The following is a 26,712-nucleotide window of genomic DNA, read 5'->3' on the forward strand; positions in this document are numbered from 1 at the left end:
CATCTTTTTCATATTCCACTAATACAACTAACTTTCAGATCTGAGCTTTATAGTGCGGCATGACACAAGAAGTTGAAAGAATGGCAGATGAATAAAGGTGGAAGAATATATTATGAGCATAAACGACATTATAATTGTTCCTTACTTTCCGTTCTTTCGTTTCCGCCCACAAAAACCAAGTCCCAACGTTTTAATACACCCCATCAAAATAATCCCTCTTGGGTTGCTTTCCTTGACAAGGAGATTTCGGAAGGCCTCCCGGGAATACAGTCCAGGATATAGCCAGAATTTGGTAGTTTTCCAACTAATCTTTGTTACTCGGAAGATTTAACAAATCAACGTTTTGATGTGTGGTTTTTTCGCCACCTGTTTTCTTGAATCCATAATCAACAACTCTCTTTTCTCTAAATGCTTGTAAATGAATCTTACCATGACTTATTCAACTTGGCCAGTGCATCGTCTACCCCATGCAATTAATTACAGTTTTAAAGTTCATATCATGGTATGGTTGGGTCATACACTTAGAAAACCTTCCTGCAACAACATCGCAAAGACAGGCTCTCACGTGGAATCGTATAGGAGGACGAAGACCAGGTAGATCAAGAAACAGTGGGCGGCGGCGCAGAGTGGAGGAAGCAAATAAGGGTGGATACACATACCAGTAGGTGGAGACGACGGCTTAAGGAATAAGCAAATGGCAGGAGCATCTGATGGTGTCACACTAATATGTTAGGATGATCTATCCAGGCCGCTAATTCGTCGCCGCATTCGCGAACCCATCCGGAAGCTTCATCACAACTCAAGGCTCTACTAGATGCTCTGCGGTTTCCGGCTCTTGATCACAACGAGTCCCCACTGATGAAGCGGCGATGCCGTGAGGCAAGCTCTCGAACGAACACAATTCGCTGCCACCCAGTGTCTCCTCTTTCTAGAACAGAAACGTGGCATTTCTCTCACAGTTTCCCAGCCCCCTCGAAGGATTAAATTCGTCCATCATGTATGCTCAGCCCTGTTCGAAGTCAGGGAAGCCAAGAATAAGGACAGCATTCATATACGCTAGAGAGGAGTTTCCCATTTCCATCTCTCGATCTTATTAAGTCAGCCAGTTATAATCGTCTCCATCCTATCAAATGGCAAAGTATCATTGGTAGCCTAGGCTCCGATTGGGGTTAAATGTTTAAGTTAATAAGTAAATAAGTAAGTTCATATTAGGTAGGCATATAAGTCTAACCTACAGTTTATATAGGGTATGCTAGTCACCAAAATGGCCCTACCACTGTTACCATGGTCAAGGAGCTTATAAGGATACCTCATTTGAGTTTTATAGAGAGAAACTATAGATTTTAAAAAGCTATCGTAAATTCAGAATTGTATTGAACGATGTTCAATGTAGTTTCGCAGTTGCATTTCACAATTTCAATTACTGGTGGAGAAGACTGAAGAGTCAAATGACAAAGTATCATTGATGGCCTATGATCCGACTAGAATAAAGGGTTTAGGTAAGTTTGTAATTAAGTTCATATGTAGGTTCATCGGAATAATCTACTGTTTATATAAGGAAAGTAGCCACCAGAATGGCACTACCACTGTAACGGTTACTATCCTTTTATTTCCCATAATAAGAATAATTTTATCTTATCAAAAAGGTCAAAATTCTGATTCATAAAGCACAAGTTGTCTGCTTCAGTTAAAAATTAAAAGACGCGAATGTCGAAAAATAATATTCGTTTGATTTCCTTCACAAGATTGTTGACCCTTTCCAAAGACCCAGACTTTTAGAGTTTTTGCCAAGATGAGGGTCGTTTAAATTGCTAGATATTTGAAAGACGAGTTTTCTGGCCAAATTGTTAATACGTGTCATTCCAATCTACGCAGTTAACGGGGTTAAATTGTCTTTATCATTGTATTGTAATCTCCACGTATGTTTTTATTTCAGATGTTTGGCATCCATGGTCGGAATGGTCTGCTTGCACAGTGACGTGTGGTGGTGGGAAACGACGTCGGTCAAGGCAGTGTGAAACTGACCCGAATAACGGCTGTTTGACCGTTCCATGCAAGGAGCAGTCTGAAGATGAAGGAGACTGTCACAAGTTTTCTTGCAATCCAATTGGTGAGATTAATATATAATATAAATTAATAAATTTAGTGAAGTAGTTATTATTTATACACATCTACAATAAAGCAGTGCTTATTCAATAACCAGCCATATAATTCTTCTTCTGTAAAAAAGGGAAACAAGCAGGACGAATGTGAGATGGTTGGAATCCGAGAGAGAGAGAGAGAGAGAGAGAGAGAGAGAGAGAGAGAGAGAGAGAGAGAGAGAGTAGTCACAAATAAGTACAAACCCGTCTGGACATATCTATCTAAGTATGATGCAATTACGATCCGGTTCTCTCTTTTTTAATCTTTCATTTCCAGAAAAAGATAATTCATATCTAATCTTTTAAGTTTTTAAAATCTATAGGATGGTCAATAAAAAGGCCTAAAATTTTGATGACTTACAAAATTATACCCATAATAATTACAGCAGATATCTTTAAACAATTGTGCGTGAGATCTTGTGGTACGTCGCTTGCCTTCGTACCTATAAGTCCCTGGTTTGAAATCTACTCTGGTAGGCGAAAAACTTGAGTCCTTGGGAAAGGCTCTTACCCCATTCTATTCACTTGTGACATAATTAACTAGATGTGTGAGACCGTTGTGGTTGTCTAAAAAATAAACTGATAGGGCTTTACTGCTGCTGGTGTCATGTCTAGTCCTGCATGTTAAGTGTTGCTATTGGCTTGGGACATATTGTAAATCGCTATGATCAAAGTATATGGATATAGCTCTATTAAAAATATTGTTTTTCCTTTCGTCAGAAGAAAAATTTCGACGGCGCCGTCGAAGCGAGTGCTCTATCAACGGAACTATCGGGACCTTCTAGTAATGGACAATATTTGTGTAGGTTTGAGAGTATTTCCATTACAACAATGAGCACATGATAATTTGGGTTATCAGACCTGCCAATAATGGTACGTCGACTGTTTTGCATCAGGTCCATTTCGATATATTAACGTTTTCGAACTAATGTTATATTTTTTTATCTCTTCCAACAGCCCATACTTGTACGGAGTGGAAAACTAGAGGTTTGACTGTCAATGCGTGGGCCGAAATCGATCCTGATGGAGAAGAAAATGGCACTTTTAACCCGGAAATTGTTTTTTGCGACATGACCTCACATGATGGTATTGGCGTTACAGTAATTGGTACGTTGATGTTTTTCTACGTTTATCACTCAAATTCTTTTAATAGATATTCCAATTGTACAGGGCATATAATCGATTCCAAAACTGTTAAGAAATATCGATTCTGCTTGTCTCCTGGTTTGATTTTGTTGCCTTAATAACATAAATAAATTTGCTGTAACTTTGTTGCCTATACAGCTGGCGCTCCTCATTCTCTCCCGACTACGGCTGTCTTTGTCTTCGCCCTGCTAATAAACATATATGATAATGATGATGACGCTTCGATGATGGTGAGATGATGATGACGATGACAATGATAGAAATGATGGCAATAACTAAGATTATTATTATTATCATTATTATTATTATTATTATTATTATTATTATTATTATTATTATTATTATTATTATTATTATTATTATTATTATTATTATTATGGTGATGATGATGACGATGACGACGAAGATGATGAGATTATGATATTAACAATCATGATGGTGATCATCATAGCCATCTTCATCGGTATTATTATTATCATAATGACAGTGGTTGAGCAAATGATGATAATGGTGAGAACGAAGATGATAACGGATGGCCATGGCGGTGGTTTGTAGTGGCGTTGTCTTTGACCACGGAATGGTACTGACGGAGGCCCTGATAGAAGTCGTCAAAGTGATGATTTCAGGCATGATATAAAAGTAAGATTATTTCCGTTTTAACGTTATGTTGAGAGCTATTTTTTTCTTTGCCAGGTCATGATCAAGAGAACAGGCAGATGGTGAAAGGGTTTGAAGATACCATTTCCTATAAAGTGGTGCCGAACTACAACGTGACATATCAGCAAATGATAACTGTTATTGATATTTCAGCGCAATGCGAACAGTACATAAAATGGGAATGTCACAACGCCCTCATACACTTTCGTGAAAAGACGTACACGGCCTGGTTCAAAAGGTACTAAACTTCCCTTTTTATAGAAGGAACTAGATTGACGTCACTCGGTTCTTTGTTATTGTCTTTAGCCAGCCATTTTTGTGAGTAGTTCATACTACATTGAATTAATCAGACTATAAAAGTTCAAGATTACACATAGCTTTTTGTATTGGTAGGTTATATCCGGCCGGCGGGTGTTATGAGTTGTATTGTTAAACGTGTAGCAGAAATACTATGTAAAAATCGCCTCAAATCGGTGTGATCAAAGAGGGATTCTTAAGTAGGATAACAGGACAATAGTAGAGAAGCACGTGAAGCAGGAATATACAGCAATGTTACAGCAGTTTGTACATATATATATATATATATATATATATGTTTGTATATATATATATATATATATATATATATATATATATATATATATATTTATATACATATATATCTATACATACATACATACATACAAATATATATATATATATATATATATATATATATATATATATATATATATATATATTAGTTATATAAAATGTTATAAACATAATATAATACGTGGACTGGTAATTAATGTGCGAATAAGGAAAAAGTGTCTCCAAATATGTCAATCAAATCATAAACGAATAAAATATACAAAGTAGTATAAACAAAAGTAGTACGTTAAAATATAAATACTACTCATTTTAACATTGAAGTATTACATTCATTAAATGATAAACTAATTACTTTAACATGGAATATGAATGGAACCCATGGAATGATAATTGATTATTATATTCAATGAATTACAGACGTTTATCTTTGTGAACAGAATGGGGCTACACATCTAAGACAATTTAAACCCGAATCATAATAACTAAAACGAAAAGAAAAAACTTACGTTTCTGGTGCGTTAAGTTTCAGAATGTAACCAGGACAATGCAGTTTAGAAAATATTATGGGCTACGACCCGAAATTTTAAAGAATTTATACAAATAATACTGTATTATGAAAGATATTTAAAAGTTACAGTTAAAACTGTATAATAGGGAGTTGTGATGTGGATTAAAACATTCACTCCTATGAAAGGTATGAAACATAAACTGAAAAGGAATGTTGAATGATTCCTTTAATATTCATAAAGTCGTGAAAATCTTACATTTGTTCACATTATAAATAGCAATAACAATGACGAAAGTGGACAGAATTATAAATAACATCAATCTCTTCCTATTTAAAAAAAAAAATCTGTCAGAGGAATATGTTCCAAATGATTAGAAAATGGCCACTGCAACTGCAATTTATATTTAGAAAGGATTGCAGAAAAGATACTCGTAACTTCCAGTCGATACGATTTATTTGTATATTATGTAAATGTTTGAATCTTTTAGCAATTATCTTTCTCGAAACTAATAACATAATTTGTGATTGTCAACATGGGTTCCGATGCAAAAGATCACGTGACACCAAATTACTACAAGTAATGGAGGACTTCTTCAAATTGATTTATGATAAAAATACAATTAACATAATATATCTTGACTTTTGTAAAGCTTTTGACTCATTATCTCACGAGAGACTGTTAATTGAATTATAGGCTTATGGGATGATGGTAAATTTATTGGCTGTATAAGATCATTCCTTACAATAGAAACCAGTGATTATTGTAGGAAGTGAAATGTTAAAATTTAGACCTGTCACTAGTTGTATTCCCAGGGCAATGTCTTTGGGCCCCTTCTGTTCAATTTACTTATAAATGATTTACCTTATTTCATTATCTCTTGCATTATTCTGAGAAATGGTAATTGTAATTCAGTAAATCAAAATGTAAAGTTATAGATGGTAAAACAAAACCCTTACATTATGTCTATTTTATTGATGTAAATAGAGCGTAAACATAATCATTGTAAATACAAAAAAGTATAGGAGTGATATTTAACCATGCTCTTAATTTCAATAGTCATATCTATAATTAACAAGGCTACAAAGATCATTGGCATTGTAATTAGAAGTTATGAATAAAGAATAATGAAGTGGTCGTAACAATTTATAAATCTGCAGTAAGACCAACTTTGGAATACAGAAATTGTATTTGGTGTTCTCTTTTCAAACGACAATCAATAGTTTTAGAAAACGCCCAAAGACAAACAACTAAATATATCCTAATTATTAACGATATGTCATATGAAGATAGATTGAAAAAGCCCAACTAAAACTACGATCATTTACGTACATAAGAAACAAAAGCGAAATTATACACTTATATAAACGTATTCATAGCCGGCATAACATTAATTATGAGCATTTTGAAATATTTATATTGATCACATTCACACGAAGTTCACACAACTTTGAGATATTTATTTCTTTTAACTATTATATATTTATATTCGAAAAATCATCAGAGTATTTAAAGGTATTTAACCTATGTAACCCTTAATGATTATGAGATGATATAATACAAACTGACCGTGCTTCGCCACAGAATACCACAAAGTCTATGAAAGTAATATTGTACAAAAAAATACATGAACATTTCTGGTTGGAAAGGGGAGGGGGGGGGGGTTAATCTCAATGACCTACAACTAATATTTGAGGGTAAAATATTCGGGTAAAGCGAGCCCTGCAAATCTAAAACCGGAGTCTTTGTAACTAAAAAAATTGAAACACGGATTAAATAAGTGAAACATGGTCAGTAGGCAGTCAGAACGCTAACGTAATCTTGAAATATATTTTTATGCAACATCAGCCATACAAATCCAATCACAAAGGGGAAAAGTATTTATTGAGATTTATTACAAGCATACACTTGTGGAATCATACTATGCCTGGAAGAAACTTATATCTGTTGACAAACTTTTTTCTTCCGATCGGACAGATAAAATCAAAGGAGTTCAATTATGACCTTAACCATTTTTTCTATTGATCAACACATTCTTCCAAATTGACAAATTTAATGAAATCAATTCACCTATATATATCTGCTTCATGAGGCAATGCATTGATCATGAAATTATGCCTTTTAAGCTAAACGAATGCGATATGCATGCTACTTTTCCAGGCAAAAAGCCAATCTGCCATTTCATGCCAAATGACCGATCTGGCAACAGGACAGCCAGGTGCCGATTCCTAAAATCATAAAGACGACTATGCTCTAGGAGATTTTATGACTACTCATTTGAGTCAACGGTTGATGGACTTGCCCCTAAATAAATAAATATTTGCAAGTTGCAAATATATCAATCTGTTTAAAAATAGTTTCGTAATATTTATATTTACCAGTAATCCTATGCTCGTTTGCAAAAAAAATACATGGGCTTTGGTAAACTCATGAGACTGACGCTTGTCAAAAGATTTAGTCTTGATAATACAAGGCGACGGTCACATAAAGAAATTGAGCAATATGTTGTGTATATTAATGCAAGCCCTGGGATCATTATTTCCTTAAGCATAACAAACGACAACTAAATTCTCACTTTCTTCTGATGACTGTTGCATTGTAATGTGACTTATTATAAAATGGAAAACCGTGCAGGTGAAGTTAAAAGCAGGATAGGAAAGGCAAAAGCAGCTCTCCAAAACATGAAAAGCATATTCACCACACAACCCCCCCCCCCCCCCCCCCCCAAAAAAAAAATAATAAAAAAAAAAAAAACAAAAAAAAACAAAACAAAACAAAACAAAAAACAAACAATAAAAACAAAAAAAACCAAAAAAAAAACAGAGCAAAACATTGCCAATCTCTAAAGATAAGACTACCGCAATATTAAATAGGACCCACATAAACATGCGCTTGCAAAAGTTGGACCATAATCGGAGAGATGATAAAAATAGAGTAGAAGAGTGGAGAGAGAAGGCCCTGGTGGAGAGCCATGACTAGCAACGCTAACAAGCACAGCACAACATGATGATGATTGTGACTTAAACTTTAGACAATGTGTCAGGCTATAGGTACTCGTTAGTTACTGTTAGGCTTAGAGCAGATCATTTTGCCTGGCTCACTTTGCGGCGTAGTGCTGCACTGCAATTGACGCCTGCGTTATTCTATTTATCCCTTGAATCTGAAGACAGATTTCTCCTTTATATAAAAAGAATTTGACTTTTAAGCCCCCCCCCCCCCCCCCCCCCCCCATAGACGCTGACATCTGATCGCGGTACGGTTTACCTTTGGGTCGCTGTGACCCGATCCCTGCGTTTATCGCAGATGATTTTTGCCCACACACGGGGAGATATTTTTTGAGGCGATCGACGATCGGGGGCGTGGCAGTATAAAAAAGTGGACAATTTTTTTCGGATTTTCGCTGTTTTCACGTCGGATTCGTGATCAGCGTCAAATTTACAATAGGTTTGATACAAAGAATTGTGTGTTTACTCCAAAAATTGGTGAAATTAGAAATATATTTTAATTGATAGTGAGGTACTCATATTAACAGTGAACAAGGTGAGAGAATGCGAGTAAAGAGCCTTTTCCAAGGATTCAATTATGCGCCACTCATAGTGGGACTCGATTCCAGTACCGTCCGATCCAAAGGCGAGTGTCATTTCACAAGACCACATGCATAGACGCACAAAAAAGTGATTAGAGAATAGATTCATATGTATTGAAGGAGGAGAGAATGGATGGAGTGAGTAAAGTTCTTGGATATTTATAGAAGGAACCAAATTGATGTCACTCATCTCATTGTTATTGTTTTTAGACACCCATTTTTATGATTAGTTCTCATTAAAATATATCAGACTATAACGTTCAAGGGTCCATGTAGATTTTTGGGCTGGAGTAATATTTCTGGCTGGTGGACTTTGTGAGTATTTTAATTTAGCACAGAGCATCAATAGAAGGAATTAATTTGACGTTAGTCAACCCGTTGTTATTGCTTTTAGACAGCTATTTTTATAATTAACTTATCACTAAGTTATATCAATCAGACTGTGAACAATCGAGTTTGCAGTTTTGCTTGTTAATATGTTATACCCAGATGGAAAAGTCGTGAGTATTTTTCCAATACGCACAACATCAATACATTTGCAATCCGATTTAAGTTTCAAAGCAACGTAGACCACGTAATTTTTTCCATTTTGTGGACCATAAAGATTTGTTATTTATTATTATTATTATTATTATTATTATTATTATTATTATTATTATTATTATTATTATTATTATTATTATTATTATTATATATTATTATTATTATTATTATTATTATTATCATTATTATCATTATTATTATTATTATTATTATTATTATTATTATTATTATTATTATTATTATTATTATTATTTGTAAAACAAATCGACAGTGCTCCCGTTGCAGGTTAAACGGGTACTCCTCGGGACTACTCGCATTCGCACCCCCCCCCCCCCACCACCACCACCACACACGCACACAGCTCTTTTTATATTTTTTAAATATTTTTTTTTTTGGGGGGGGGGGGCGTTGTTTGTAGATTATAATTCAAGGTTACAATGCCCACTCCTGTCATCACGTAGTCAATGCTTTTTGGCATCTGCCAATCCCAAATGTCTGTGTCAAGGTCGACCGTCATGTCGCGACAACGGGTGAGGAAAAAAAAAAAGAACTGGCATGTTATTATATCATTACATTGAAAATTATGCAAACTATTTTTTATTTTGTATGAAATACTTTATAAATTTTACGATGATCAAGAACGAAACTTTTGCCATCTACCTCTTCCTGGCGCAACATTTATAAAAATATTATTTAAAAAATAATAATAACACAGCATTTATTTGGCGCAATGTCCACGTGCTCAAAGCGCTTTACAAGGGGTCCCAAGGCAACAGCAATATTAAACTTGAAAGACGAGACATGAGGCCTGTCAGGCGATGTGATATTTTTTCCCAATAAAGACAACGAACGGCCATGTACTCATTTTACACCCGAGTACGGTGAGAGAATGTGAGTAAAGGGCCTTTTCCAAGGACTCAACTCTGTGCCACTCAGAGCGGGTCTCGAAATCTGAACCTTCCGATCCGAAAGCGAGAGTCATACCACTTGATCCATCACAAAACAGGGAGGGGCACTGTTCTGTCGGCTACATAGCCTCAATATTAATTAAAATTTATTTCTAATTTCACCAATTTTTGGAGTAAAAACATAGTTCTTGGTATCAAACCTATTGTAAATTCGACGCTGATCACGAATCTGACGTCAAAACAGCGAAAATCCGAAAAAAATTGTCCAATTTTTTATACTGCCACGCCCCCGATCGCCGATCGCCTCGAAAAACATTAAGCAAGGCGGGCTTTGCGAGCGATGGACCGTCCCTAGTTATATCGGCCAGGTATTTGGCCACACACATTGCGTTTTCACCCCTTTTTGCCTGATCGGGGTCTGAACCAGGATCAAAACCGTGCTTGTATCGAGCCTTTTATAAGGCCATTACCTACTATTTTTAATGAGGAGACTCGCAATCAAAATTACATAATTTGGGTACCAATACGCTTCAACAGTCGTGACGTCACTTCCATCGTAATGACGCATGATAACTTAGTAACTGGTTCTTAACTATAGGAACAATGGCGGACGCCCTTATGAAATACTTCTCCGACGAGCATAAAAGTGTATCCAGAGGAGAAAGACATTATAAATCTAATCATGTTTTGACTTTTATACATTCTGATCACATGACACGCGAAAAAGTTATAGCTAGCATGAAGAATAAAAAGTAACAATTTTCTCTGTTTAGAACCAAGCTGCTCGTTGCTGGGCGGACGGGACATCAGACTATTGAATCATATCATGTTGACACTATCTAAAGCATTTTATATGGAATGTAGAGGAGCTTCTCTTGTTCCTGTTTTGTTATTCGCTACCATTCTGATACAAAGGAAAAAGTGGAAGGATATCATTTACATGTAACAAGAAAACACTATCTTTCAATATCCTTCATGTTTACCTAGAGACGGAGGAGCAGCTTCATACTTTGATGGGGGAAATCCTGACTTCATTGGTTGTGCTTGTGCAGTCACTAAAACATGTCAGGTTCCTAGTTCTTTGTGTAACTGTGACTTACAGACTCCTGACGCCTGGTATAAGGACGAAGGGAATCTCACCTATAAGGATCATCTACCCATTACTGCTTTTGGTGCTGGAGATACAGGTGAGTAAATAAGCTACAGACAACTTAATCAACACGACGACGATGATGATGATGATGATGGTGATGATTATGATGTTGATAATGATGATGATTATGATGTTGATAATGATGATGATGATGATGATGATGATGATGATGATGATGATGATGATGATGATGATGATGATGATGATAATGATGATGGTGATGATGATAGGGAGGAGGAGGAGGAGGAGGAGGAGGAGGAGGTGGCTGTGGTGGTGGTTGTGGAGGAGGAGGAAGAGGAGGAGGAGGAGGAGGAGGAGGATGAGGAGGAGGAGGAGGAGGAGGAGGAGGAGGAGGAGGAGGAGGAGGAGAAGGAGCGTGCTTGAATGGAAAGCAAATTTTAATTACCCTTATGGAGTATTTTTCATTGTTTACATTTCATCTTCCATACCTTTAGACTGAATCTCATTACGTTAACAAGACTTACGCGTAAGGGGTCTTTTCTTTGTGCAGAGGGCTTTCACAAACAATTCAACCAGAGGTCCCTTCGTCCTTTCGTAAGGCACTTTATATACATTGCACCACTCGGCAGAGGTGTCAATGGATATTGTAAGAGTATTAGTTCACAACTGACAATAGACGGATGCTCTATAAAATAGAAATATGGTTCCATACAGTCTGCTGATGGGAATAAGTGAAACAACGTGAAGCGTATTCAACATGGTAAATACATGCAAAGGTTCTATATAAATGTCTATATTTCCTATATAATAAGGGATACACTTTCATGGCCGTTTGATTATTGCAGGTCTCCCTGATGAGGTTGGTTACCACACTCTTGGAAAATTAAGATGTTGGGGTAGTGTGTGAATTCAAGGACATGGGCAAGATCTCCTGCTTTCTCCAAAACAAATGCTCCAGCTGAGAAGATAACTGGGAAAATGTGTATTTTGCTCCTGATTAGTTGCAACTTATATCTAGATACATTTTTTCCACATGACCTATTTCACGTCCCTCAGCTTTGTGTAAAATTATTATTAATTTATATTTTCGCTAGCTCTTTGCTATAAGAGAAACAAATCCTAAGAACAATATTTGTTGAGCGTAGTTTTGCGTGTTCATCTCCAATTGAATGGAATTCTTTACATTTAAAAAACCCGGACAACGAAAGCCTTGAAACAGCATCTTAAAATCATTTTTTTCTTTCTGCTTATCCTGATTCTCTGTAGACTTTGAACATAATTTTGTGTTTCACAGTTGTGGTGATTTTGTAGTCGAGTTTGTGAACATGTTTGATGGCAGTAAACCATCATGTCGATACCGGAGATATATGTAATAATAATAATAATAATAATAATAATAATAATAATAATAATAATAATAATAATAATAATAATAATAATAATAATAATAATAATAATAATAGTAATAATAATATAATAACGATAATGATAATGAACGGGATGATAGGTTGATCAACAAAGAATTCAAGTATTGGTGAAAAAAAACAACTGCCTAGTAACTGATTCGCCCTTTTTAATTTCTGGAGATTTGTTCGAAAGGAGGGGTGCACTCTTTTGATAAAAAAAATTAATCAATTAATTTCTTTATTCATTGATATGTCATTTCCGACGGACTGATCTACCTTTGGGATTTTGCGAAACATCGTTTTATCTATTAATTGTCCCCTCTCCCCTCCCCCAAGATCAGAGTATTATTCTGGCGTGATGGTAGTTAAGGAGCCAAGAGCCAGTGGTGGAGGTAGTGCTGAAAATCTAAGTAAAGATTGAAAGCATATAGAGAGCTTGTACTGGGGAGGGGGGGGGGGGGGTGGATCCTTCCCAAGATCTCGTATAATACAGATAAAGAATTTTTAAAAATAATATCGGTTTCATCGCAATAAATAAAAACATTTATTGAAACCGACACAAGCATGCATTATTCATTCATAAAAAAGAAGATGAAGATCCTAGTTTCTTTGTGTTGAACGCCCACTAAATTAATATACACACCCCAATGCTACTACTGTCGACACACCATCCCATCTACCTACTTGTCTCCCGTGAGGAAAGAAGTTTGTTGTGGTTGTCACGTTACTATAGAACGAGCATAAGTCTCAATAAGATATTAGCTTTAGGCGACAATGAGTTGTTATTTTTCAAACCTGTTGCTATGCTATCTTGTGTTGACAACGCCTCTCATTCGTCCTATGAATACTACTCACCATGTTTATATAAATCCATGACAAGCCCCAAAACGTCACTTGCTATTCGCACGATGGAGGGTTGACTGCGTGAAAAACTTTCGGGGCCGGAAAATAGCAAGGCATAGTGCAGATTACTGTACTGTGTAAGTCCGTAAACGGGTGACTAAAATCTCATTGCATAAAGAAGTCAAATTTATGCAATATAAGTCAGATAAAAAAAAAAGATCAATAAAATCAGAGTACAGCAAAGGCAAATCTGTTACTATAATATGTCCCAATAAAGTATAACATAGAGAAGGCCGAAAATGTGTTATACAGGCCGGTTCGGAACAAACTAAATATAAAACAGGAGACCAAACTGTGTTATAAAAATATTAAAGGTCGGTTCGGTTACGAATTAAAAGGCGACGTATGTCGTAATATCACATCTCCATAAAAGAGTGTGATAATAAAAAGGAGCCTGTTAAAAGTTGAGTCGGTCAAATCTCTATCCAGACCCAAAAGGTTAGTGCTAAGTCTTGGACATAAAACAAATTTGAGAACCACGGTTGTTCTCAATATTTGTTGGGCCGTGAGCGGTTGAGAGTGAAGAAGTATCCACACTACACATCTTCACGAAAGCCAGAACAACGCTGTGACAAGATTACATAGGAGCAAAGCCGAGACGACAACAAGACAACATGTGTTTGTGTGTATTGTATTGTCTTTAAGTGTTACTGACTCGTTTGATTGTCAAAACCTTTTCATTTTATTTTGGACATTTTTTTTAATTTTTAAAAATAAAGTTATAATTCAATCAAATTAGCAGACTTGTTACATAATTTAAAGCTATACTTTTGTGGAGACCTTTTATAATATCATTAGTCCGATTGTTGTTGGAAATATCTTTTTATTTTAATGTCATAAACTCAGTGACAGTGGTCAAAATCTTATATGAAATTAAAATAGTATTGACACTTGCATGTAAATCTATTTCAAAGGAAAACATGACTACAGATTCTTTGTATATGACATAAATAAAAAAAAATTGTCAATATTTTCTCATATTTTTCGTGTACAAATATAGAAATAGGCAGATTTCTATGTGTGAGTGTGAGGTGTACCTTGGGTTAGAAAACTCAGCATTGACTGGGTGACATATTGTTATTGTTTGTAATCGGATGTAGTAATCATCAAAAAGTGAGCAAACTATCTGGTCAAATATATAAAATATTTCGATCACGTGAAGAATTATTTCCCAACTTTTAGAATAGAAAATGGTTTATATAGATTTTAAGAAATTCTTTTATTAAAAATAATGAGAGGCACCACTACCTGTTATCTGTCCAGTGCAAGTACTTACATCTCTAATTGTCATATTCGTTTACTGGAAGTTTAACCCATAACCAACGTTCTAAGAATGATGACGTCTGTTTTCAAAGAAATTTTGATGAAACAATTTATTATTTGATAAAATCGAGCCGTTGTGTCATCTAACCCATAGGTACACAAAAACCATCTTCAGGTCAATTGTAAACGCCATGCAAGATTTGGTGGTGACTGGTTTGATGGATCTGGAGCGTTAATGGAAGAAAAGATCGAATTTGTCAAATATAGAATAAGATTAAGTTTCAGAAAGCCATTTCCGCTTTTATTTATAGTGCATTGCATGACCTGTCTTTCATCATTCAATTTCAACTTATTCGTTTCCATTCAATATTTTACTTCTGCAATGCATTTCGCGGCAGACGATATCAATGAAGTAATATTATTTGGAACATCAAATCTGTATAGCCGTGTATTATACGCATAAAAGTGATAGGAAATTTTATTTCTTACAAAATTTTCAGGAAGAGGTTGTGTATACATGGTAAAAGTAACAGGACCCAATACTAACTCTTGTGGAATACCATACCAAAGGTAGAATTCATTTGATCTAGCCATATTAATCTGGACAATTTGTTACCTACATTCTAAATATGACTTAAACCATTCAATCACCGATCAAACGTAGCTGATAGATCTAATAAAACCAAGAAAGATATATTATTTACGTTTAAATAGTTAAGAATGCTGGTATTAAGTTTTACAAGGACGGTTTCAGTGCTGTGGCATGATTTATAGGCAGATTGGAAACTCTCACTAGGATTATTACAATTTACTTGAAGCAGTAGCCTTTTTAAGACAATTCGTTCAAGCACTTAGATAAAAAGGGAAGGTTCAAAACGGGTAATTTGTGTAATTGTTTGTGTTGGCATCTGGCTTTTTTTTCCACGGGTTTGAAATACCGTTTTTAAACATGCCAGAGACTAGTCCAGAAGAAAGAGAGTCATTTATAAATTTGGTAATTGTTAAAAGCACAACGTCGAGACATTCTTTCAGCAGATATGTGGGAAGAGGGTCAAGATCACAATGCTTAGATGGACTTTTCATGATGATCTCTCGAACTTGCATTCTGTTGCATGTTCCAAGAGTCGAGAACTTTTAGATTAAAAGCTTTGAAGGTGGGTGGTGAATGTGTTGATTTATTCAAACTTTCCCTGATGGTTCTGATTCTGCTGTTTCAGAGGGTGGCAATATCTTCAGCAATATGGTTATCACTTTTTGAAACTGGGAATTGGCAGTTCTTTGTTTCCCTAGTAGATTGTTAGTTACGTAGAGTTTTTCACAATTTTTGATGTTTTCTATCTTAGTGTTGTAATGATTTCTTTTGTTATCAAATTATATAACTTATTTTCTACAGATTTATAAATTTCTTTGTGTACTTCGAGTCCACTTTTTCAACAAAATCTTTTTGTTTTCATTTTCTCAATTTTGGCTTGTTTTATCTCCGAGTTAAATCAGTTTGTACTTGGTCTTTCTGAAATGACGCGGGTTTTCTTTGAATCAGAGCATCAAGGGAAAATATACATGCCAATAATATCAACTACTCTAGAAACATGGAAATTAAATGTGAATCAATCCAAACAGAATATACAAAAATCAACAGAAATTTAAATGAATGGAAAAGTGTACGTAAACTAGGCAATGTGATCAACAAAAATGAAGACATCAGAGAACGAAAACAGCTGGCCACCAATGCATTCAACCAACTCCAAAATTTATGGAATATAAATAACTTAATCAGTGAGAATAAAGAAATACAGATTTACGAGGCACTGATTATTTCGATATTGACATATAATTGTGGCACCCGGGGCCTCACAAAAAAAAAAAGAACTTAAAAAGTTTCAATTCATACCATCGCAAACAATTGCGTCGCGTAATCGGAATCTATTGGCCTAAAACAATTACAAATACTGATCTCTATGAAAGAACCAGGGTCCAAAGACTGAGTACAATAATAAAGGAACAGCGAATGAGGCTATTTGGTCACATCTCAAGTCGAGAAGATAACACCCCAGCCCAAACTGCAATGACAGAAAATTTCCTCCATGTCAACAAATATGTAGGGAGACCACCAACATCAAAAGTAACTACGTTGATTCAGGATCTCTCTACATGCCAGAAATGTGTAGGTCCAGGTGAGGCCGAATTTATTCCTGAAGAACTAGAAAAACTGCAGTACTAAAGTCACAACAAGATCTTCACAGCCTCAAAACTCTGGCCAAGGTCCGTGACAAATGGTAACAATTAATAACTTGGATGGAGAGAGAGAGCAGCTATACTCATCGAGGTTTCAAAAATATGTGTGTGAATTACATAATTCTCAGCAAGCGTCATTCAGACTGCAAGGCTTACTACTACTACTACTACTACTACTACTACTACTACTACTACTACTACTACTACTACTACTACTACTACTACTACTACTACTGTTTATTCAGAGTGTTTAAGGCCTTACTGATGAAGTCTAATATATTTTTCACATTTGAAATGTTTTCATTGAGTTCAGATTTTAAAATTTGAACGTCCATTTTTAAAAAGTCTCGTTTCCCCGGCTCTTTATGGAGGAGACTTCTGTTATCGAGGTGAGTGAGGGATTTTAGTTTTTAAAAATCACAAAGTTTCAAAGTTTCAAAGTTTATTCAATCTTAGGTTTTCGTCAATAAATCACACAATTTGATGACAACATACATGAAAGTGGGGGAAAATTGTAAATGGAACCAAAAAATAAACTGATACCAATAATAACCACAAAAATAGAACAATTGTTATACCACCAATACGTACAATAATAATAATAATAATAATAATAATAATAATAATAATAATAATAATAATAATAATAATAATAATAATAATAATAATAATAATAATAATAATAATAATAATAATAATAATAATGATAATAATGATAACCATAATAGTAATAATAATAATAATAATGATAGATTAATATAATAATATAATAATAATAATAATAATAATAATAATAATAATAATAATAATAATAATAATAATAATAATAATAATAATAATAACAATAATAATAATAATAATAATATATAATAATAATAATAATATAATAATAATTATAATAATAATAATAATAATAATAATAATAATAATAATAAATAATAATAATAATAATAATAATAATAATAATAATAATAATAATAATAATAATATAATAATAATAATAATAATAATAATAATAATAATAATAATAATAAAATAATAACAATAATAACAATAATAATATTACCATCATCATTACTACCACCACCACCATTATTACCACCACCACCTCTACCGATTATCACTACCACCATCACCATCATTATTACGGTTCCAATCAGTTTTTTCTTGTTTTTTTTTTTTTAAATTGATACCTATCATAACAGACCTCCTTACTTCAACGAACTATGAATTTTCGGCTAAACCACGAGCTGTATATAATAAAGGCTTTTAATTAAATAACATTTCTTGAAAACGAAGTTCTGGTGCCAGAGCTATCACATAAAGGAGTTAAAAACATTTTCCTCCACGTATTATAAGGACAAGGTGGTTACGGTGCATGAGAAAATCAGTCGCTTGGTGAATGAAGAGCTTCGAGCTGAGATATTGCCAATTTTAGTTCGAAGGTCAATTTTTTATCAGAAATGAGTTCTTGTCATAAATGGTTAAATCAATCATTTTTATACATATTCGTGAAATATCAAAGTTTAATTTCACTTCTAAATATTTTATTTTAAATATTTTTACAGCTAGTCTAGTTGAAAAAGTATGAAATTTGATAAAAGTCGCTCGATATCTTTTCCATTTTTAGATCTCGCGGACGGACATTAGTTTTCTAAGAATCCAGTATGTAATGCATATCAAATTAAAGGGCATTCCCCTGGCTTTCTATGGAAACTTAGTGCGCATGAATACATAAAGATTGCTGACCGTGAGAACCTCTGAGCATCCATGACCCGTCAATGGCCAGTCGAGTGAAGTCGAGGGACTTCGACGAATCTGGGTCACGGCAGTTTGATACACAAAACAATGCACTCACATATCGAAAAAAACACATTTTACCCTTCAAATGCCTTCTTTATCTTTCCCTTGATCGACTCAACATATGCTTTTAATTAATGCACTTGTATTTTCTGCAAAATTCATTAAAATTATACAATGCCATCCGTCGTCTAGCCTTTGTTTACATTCAGAACCTTCACATCCGCAAACAAAAATGGCACAGAAAACAACATCAGCCGAAGCCGCTCAAGTAGCAAATATTATCAACCAGGCCACTAAAATCTGTTTTGGGGATGTTGTTCGAAGCGAGAGTGCCTCCCAAATAATACGTGAGTATTTCAGCACCAGAGATATCCTTTCTGATTCTTTGGAAGACAATGATGAGTCGATATCCCTCGAACAAGAATGGGAGACACACCCCCCTTCTGTAATAATAATATTAATAATAATTGTAACATTAACAGAAGCACCACAGCAATATTATCTAGTATTGCTTTTGTAAATGAGGACCACGCTTATACCCCATTCGTTGATAATAAAGAAGATAGGAATTATATCATGGTAATTCTGTTTCGGATAATAAAGTTATTGACTTTAGTAATACTAGGTGTAACAAAATGCTTTGGTCTGGGTGATCTTTATCCTCGCTTACTCGAGGAAATTCCAACGTAAATTGCCCACCCCCCTTTTATCTTATTTAACACATTTCTATTATTAATTAAAGTTCTAGAAGAGTGGAATTTTGCGAACATTGCCTAGAAGTAACAGAATATTAGTTTAACGTATTGTTTGGTAAAATTACAGAATTAATTCCCAAAGACCAATTAGTGAATCTTTTAGAATATCACAAACACAGAAGTCAAAGACACAATCAAAGGATCCTAACAAATGAAATACAATACTTTTTTTACAAATCATATTCAAAACATCAGAAACCAAAAGAAAAAAGTATTACAATTCATTATCGAGAGATCATTTTACAAGGGAAGACAGAAAACATTAATAGGAAAAATATACTGCTAAAACTAATACTATACATCTGACTGTTTCCCCGTAGCCAAGGACTCCGACCAGTGTCACGACAAAGCAATTAGACTTATTCCGAAACAGAGATAAAAGGACATTCGGAAAACATATAAGGGGACATAAAAAAACACAGCTTGAGATCCCCTGTCCATTATACTTCTAGCCTTATTGGTGATGGCCAATGTATTGATATTTTATTTTGACACATCATGAGAGACTTCACACAAATTGAAATTCCTGTTTGGATATCAATATGTATATATCTATATTTTAGGACTAAAGGCACTTGCAAATTGGGACTCATATACACTGCTTTTATTTATTTGGCCAAAAGCATGTCTCTATTGTTTCTTTAAAGGTATCATAAGATATATACCTATGTTCGGGAGCAGTGTCTGAAGCCCAGCATAAGTAAGATACTCAATAAATCTTGGAGTATTCAAAGACGAGCGACAGTACTGCTTCTCGAACAAACCCCATCTAAGTCGTTGAATCGTTGGTTGAATTGGGAGTGAGGAGTGAGAGAAAGTAAGAAAGTTAAGTGTAAGACTAGTTAGTTCTATGTCTAGGTTAAGTAGTTCAGAAAGTTTGAGTGAAATATCTTCTAACCTTACCTCATCCTTGGTGTTACGGGTTGTTTTATATAGGGTTCAAGGATACCGCATTGTCATAAGACAAAAGACAAAGTGAGTCGGCTAGACAGGGCAACTTCTGTAAAGGTACACCAAAGAATATATGAGAAGTCGATAAGACCAACATGCCATTGAATTAAATATAAGTAATAACACAAATCCTTTCTTTTCAAAAAATAGCATTGTGGAGAACATTGTGCTTATTTGAGTCAATAAAAAAATTGATACGGCGCACAACTCTACTGAAAGATTTGAATATTAGAAATGTATTTTTTACAGATAGATAAACAGATAACTTAATTTCCTTTTATAATTTAAAGTCAGTTTGAAAGTTTGTTGAGTCAAACAGATAATATCATAAAATATGTACCGACGACACTTGGCTCTCAAAATCAACTAATTTTGACACTGTAAAAAGTTGTCAATTTCCGTCATCTATTTATGACATCAAGTATTATTATTACTTCCGTTGTGTTGTTGATTTAGCGGTGATCAGTTTTGTTATGTAGTAGTATGTTCTAATTGCGTTTATGTTTGTGTGTGTGTGTGTGTGTGTGTGTTTGTGTGTGTGTTGTGTGTGGTGTATATATGTGTTTGTGTGTTGGCATTTTTCAGCAAATCGTGGCATTCATAGTGATATTATTCACTTGATCACATGAAGGTATTTCAGTCGCCATTTTGATTCTTTTTTTACTATTAGGGTAAGCTCGAGAGGTTAGTCATAAGTGTTATTAAAGGTGCTAGGGTGTTTGTATTTCATAAGTTAAGTAAAGGGGAGACATTCCGAAAGCTCCTACATCCCCAGTATTATTTAAATTTGTATTTTTACCGTTGATATTTTGTCAGGCACTTATTTAATCAGTTTGTCATCATATAGAAGTATTTTAACAACTCTAGAACAAACTTTGATAGATTTGTGAAAGTTTAGAATTTCCTAATTTGACCATTGTTTTGATTTTCGGCCGCCATTGTGATTTGTTAAGTATTGAAAGGTAGTGCAAAGCAGTCCGAGAGTTGTTTTTTTCTATTAGGGTTAGCTCGAGAGGTTAGTCATAAGTGTTATTAAAGGTACGAGGGTGTTTGTTTTTGCATAAGTTAAGTAAAGGGGAGACATTCCGAAAGCTTTGTGTGTGTGTGTGTGTGTGTGTGTGTGTGTATGTATGTTTGTGTGTGTGTTTTGTGTGGTGTATATATATATATGTGAGTGTGTGTGTTGGCATTTTTCAGCAAACGTGGCATTCATAGTGATATTATTAACTTGATCACATGAAGGTATTTCAGTCGCCATTTTGATTCTTTTTTTACTATTAGGGTTAGCTGCTCGAGAGGTTAGTCATAAGTGTTGTTAAAGGTGCTAGGGTGTTTGTTTTTCCATAAGTTAAGTAAAGGGGAGACATTCCGAAAGCTCCTTCATCCCCAGTATTCTTTAAATTTGTATTTTCACCGTTGATATTTTGTCAGGCATTTATTTATTCAGTTTATCATTATATAAAAGTATTTTAAAAACTCTAGAACAAACCTTGATAGATTTGTGAAAGTTTAAAATTTCCTAATTTGACCATTGTTTTGATTTTCGGCCGCCATTGTGATTTGTTAAGTATTGAAAGGTAGTGCAAAGCAGTCCGAGAGTTGTTTTTTTCTATTAGGGTTAGCTCGAGAGGTTAGTCATAAGTGTTATTAAAAGTGCGAGGGTGTTTGTTATTCCATAAGTTGGGTAAAGGGGAGACATTCCGAAAGCTCCTACATCCCCAGTATTCTTTAAATTTGTATTTTCACCGTTGATCTGCCCTCATTAAATGATGGTGAGTACAGTATCGAATGCAGATAGTTCTTTCCCCGCGAAATTGCGGGCTTTTTACTAGTGTCTTAAAAAAAATTAAACATTTATTACGGAACGATACATACCATACCTGGACGACATACTTACAAACACTATAACACATAGATATATTTTGAAACTAGATCGAACAACCGGTCATCCCCATTTTCACACACAACCTTTCGCTCTTACAACTAAAACAGGGGACTCAACTGAAAATAAACTCAACGAAAGTCCGTGGGTTTAACACCAAAGGTCGAGGAAAACTCTAAACTACGTTAGCCACGTCGGAGTAGGAGATGCTATTTCTATTATCTCTCTTGGACCATCTCGGATTCGAGATCGGCAGTGTTGTGGTAGTTCCCATGAACAATAAGATTCAAGGAATTGTGAATTATTTAAGACCATGTAATAAGAAAGAATTGATGAGACTCTTGGGGATGGCTGTGTTTTAAAGGGGGTTTTGTCCGCTCTATTCTGATTTGGTGAAGCCGCTTACCGACTTGCTCAAGCGAGGAGTTCGATTCGCCTGGTCAGAAGATTGTGAATCAGCCCTCCTAGATCTTCAAGCCATGCTCAGTTCCTCACCAGTTCATTGTAGTCCTGATTTTGATAAATCCTTCTATTTAGCTGAAGATTCGTCTGATTCGTCTGATTTTGCTATGGGAGCTGTTGTTTTACAAGAAGACGAGGGGATACCCATGACTGTGAGTTACTTCTCACGGAAGTTCACCAAGGCTGAACTTATTTACTATACCATTGGCCTTAGTGGAGTCGTGCTCTTTCTATGACGTCTATTTGAAGTAAGGAAAGACTGTCATTATTTTGACCGATCACAATCCGTTGGTATATCTTACTCGACTCACACACACGAACCAACGATTGCTCAGATGACCCCGTAAAAAGGAAATGTTTTAGTTTCGATTTAAAAGAATTAATAGTTTTTTCCCTGATGGGTCAAGGGATTGAATTCTATACATGGGGTCCCATGACAGAAAAAGATCGCCCGCCAAAACAAGTGTATTTAAAAAGAGGAAAGTTAAGCTTAGTTTGATCAGATATGACCTTAGTGGTCTGGAAGGTGTATCATGGTGTAATTGTTTTGTTGTATTTGTTGTTGACAGACAGGAGCTTCACCCTTTAAACATTTAAAACATATCATTACGATTTTGTAATTTAATCTCTCTTGGATGGGTAGTCAGTGCAGTTCGTAGAAAATTGAGAGGGATTGGGAAATACGAGCTTTTATTAAAATTAATTTTGTGGCATTATTCTGAATGACTTGAAGTCGAGAGATACTATGAGCTAATTATAGAATATTTGGAGAATAATTATGATCGACTTCTACAATATTGTTTCGAGCTTTCGCTCTAATCAGGAAGTGAAAGTGAAAGTAGATTGTTGTGTTTATCGGCCTTTTTCGGCTTCGCGGTTATGGCGGTTCGTAATAACATAAAAGATGTTTGTTCCTATGTCTGCTTGAAGATGTTAGTGTTAGTTCGTTTCTTCTATTGAGTGTTGCCATGTTTGGGTTTGTGATGATGTAGAATTTTACTTCCAGCTGAGTTTGCAAATCTTAGAAGAGGAGGAGTGCGACTGTGATCTGGAGATGATTTTCTATGTAGTGCTTTGTTGTATGTTTTTTTCTGTACATAATTAACATTAAAAAATTGTATCTCTACGCATGAACGTTTCACACAGCATTTAAAGTTTTCTTTTAAACCTATAAGCTCTTAAAAATACGATATGATACGAAATCTCTATCAGTTCCTCTCTCGTAAAGCTGTGAAAAGAAGACTACTTGTATCTATCGATAAGCAATTAAAACTATGGAATTGGAATTTCACAATCAACCACGAGTTTCGCATGTCATTGTTGTTACGTTGCTGTTTTTGTTGTTGTTGAACACATGTACATATTTGTGGAAACACTGTATCATAAATTGATGAATTTATACTTTTGTCTGGTCTACACTAAATTTATGTCATCCTCTTTGGCATAAATAGCATGCTATTTCTCAAATATTTGAAATCAAAATAATGTTGGAAGCGCGTAATGTTCACTTTATTTTGTATTCATCAATAGCGTATATTGATTGTTATAAAATGTAGACGTGACTGTCGTTCCGTCATATTCGGATACTGTACGAACATCATATAAGTTCCAATTAACTGATCATTCCATTTTAACAAATTCTTTTAAAATGAATGGATAAGTGGAAAATCATAATTTTGACACTATGAATCATCTTTGAGTCACGATCCTTAACAGTTATCGATTTTAATATAGCTATATTAAGCGAAATACTTTCCTATTGTTTTAAAATTCGTGAAAAAATATTTTTTATTAAGTCAAAATGATCCAGAAGGTCATACACATTTTTTGCAGCTGTGCATCGAGAACAGCTGAGAAAAAGAAGAAAAAGACACGCCACTTATTAAAAATCTGACTATTGTACTCTGAATATATAGTTTTGTCTCATTGATCTGATATGTTTCTTTATTAAATAACTCTATGACTATGGAATGGAATGGAACTGTGAATCTGATGCTACTCCATTGACTGTATACTGTATGGAATGAACATGTATCCTGAATGTTTTGCTTCACATGAACTTTTTCCTCTTGTGGATCTGATGTTAGCAAATTCAAGATGGAGAAAATTGTGGTGTTGCGAATTGCAATGGTAACTACAATAAAGCCAACAAATGTTGTGTGTTCAGATTACCTAAAGAGGAACTAGAACAGTAAACATGGTTAAACAAACGCCCTCCTCGTGATAATATTGAACCACATCAGACAGAATTTGTTATTTGTGAAAGACATTGGTCTGCAAGGTCTATAGGGATGAAATAGTGTTCAAACAAATTTTTAAATTCGAGAGTTCGTAATTACAACTATGATAATGTATTGCATCCCTTAGTAGATATTTTAGTATTCATATTTCTCTTGGGATCATCCTCCAAAGATTACCTCCATTTGTTGATATTGTACATCTATTTTCCCCTTCATCTAATTGTTCATCGTCATCCTCATCATCAATTTACATGTACATTCATTTATCAAGCATCTAAAGAAATCATCCTTAATCAATCACTATAAGGTCAGGTTTTATAATATCTTCATCCTTTCCTTTTCTTGGCTACTCTTTTTCACAGTTGATAATAATAATCATTACATACATTTTTGGACCCAGGATCCACAATCACTCTCTAAAATGGTAGATCTTGCGATAGATTGCCCCTGCTGTATTTTGGTTTGAATTTTCTAGATCTTTTAGTTGGCCCCCACTGGCGTAGCTTGAAGAGTCCACAGGAATATAGACATGGGTGGGTATGTGTTCTTCAATAACACTTCTCCCCTCCCGCCCTCCCGTCTTATGCTTGATTTATGTAATTTTGATTTGTCCTCTCTCTCTCTCTCTCTCTCTCTCTCTCTCTCACACACACACACACACACACACACACACACACACACACACACTCTCTCTCTCTCCCTTCCCTTGAACACACATACACACACATACATACATACATTCATACATACATGCATACATACATACATACATACATACATACATACATACATACATACATACATACATACATACATACATACATACATACATACATACATACATACATACATACATACATACATACATACATGCATGCATACATACATACACACAAACACATTTTTACCTATTATGTTTTAACTATTTTGACAATATAATATTTCGTGTTTACTTGAAGAAACGTCATTTGTTTTGTGTTGTTCCCTTATGACATATGAGTCACATTTACTCACTTTATCTTTCAGAACTACTTTAATTTGGCTGGGTACAAACTAATTAACAATTGCAACGCATGGATGATATTTCTATTTTGCTTAAACGTGGAAATATGTTATGGCACAAGATCGATTAGTTATATCCAGTATGAAAACAAAAAGTCATAAGAGTTAATAGGTATTTCAAGTTGTAACTTTACTTCGAGATTTATAAACTAGTGGTGGTTTATAAGGATGGCATAAAAGAAGGACAATAAAGATAAATTACCTAATTGTTGAGGATTTAATAAATAGTTCAATATAATCTGTTTTTTTGGTCAAGTCAGTAGTTCTATGTCACGTAAATTATATTCATTCTTTTCTTTCTCAATAATAGGATAGTTTTAGTACAAGTGACTTGTTTCGAGTGTAAATTATTTATGCCAATATGTTGGTTGATGAGTAATAATTTATTTCCTTGACTATAAAAATGGAAACTTCAATTTGGCAATATTTTAGTATACATTGCCTTTTAATAACGAGTGTATGTTCAATTTCAAGTTACGAATTCCAGCTAAGAGCCATAAATACTTCCCTGAAAAGTATAAACGTTTATGAAAATAAAACTTCTTTACTTGGGTG

At 34.5% G+C, this 26,712-nt stretch overlaps 1 protein-coding gene across 1 annotated transcript in view; it reads left to right on the forward strand.

Moving 5' to 3' along the window:
- LOC144974666 (contactin-associated protein-like 2) overlaps nt 1-12,550 on the forward strand; it is a 20,059-nt gene extending 7,509 nt beyond the window's left edge. The window contains exons 2-6 of the mRNA XM_078917758.1: nt 1,937-2,110; nt 3,099-3,248; nt 3,981-4,182; nt 11,069-11,268; nt 12,041-12,550. Coding sequence (XP_078773884.1) covers nt 1,937-2,110; nt 3,099-3,248; nt 3,981-4,182; nt 11,069-11,268; nt 12,041-12,102 — 788 coding nt within the window. The 3' untranslated portion in view covers nt 12,103-12,550. The remainder of the gene's footprint in view (nt 1-1,936; nt 2,111-3,098; nt 3,249-3,980; nt 4,183-11,068; nt 11,269-12,040) is intronic.
- Nucleotides 12,551-26,712: the final 14,162 nt, after the last annotated feature.

The sequence above is a fragment of the Berghia stephanieae genome, chromosome 1 (genome assembly GCF_034508935.2).
Source record: "Berghia stephanieae isolate SIO BIC M18660-M18661 chromosome 1, UCSD_Bste_1.3, whole genome shotgun sequence".
Taxonomy (NCBI): Eukaryota; Metazoa; Mollusca; class Gastropoda; order Nudibranchia; family Aeolidiidae; genus Berghia; species Berghia stephanieae.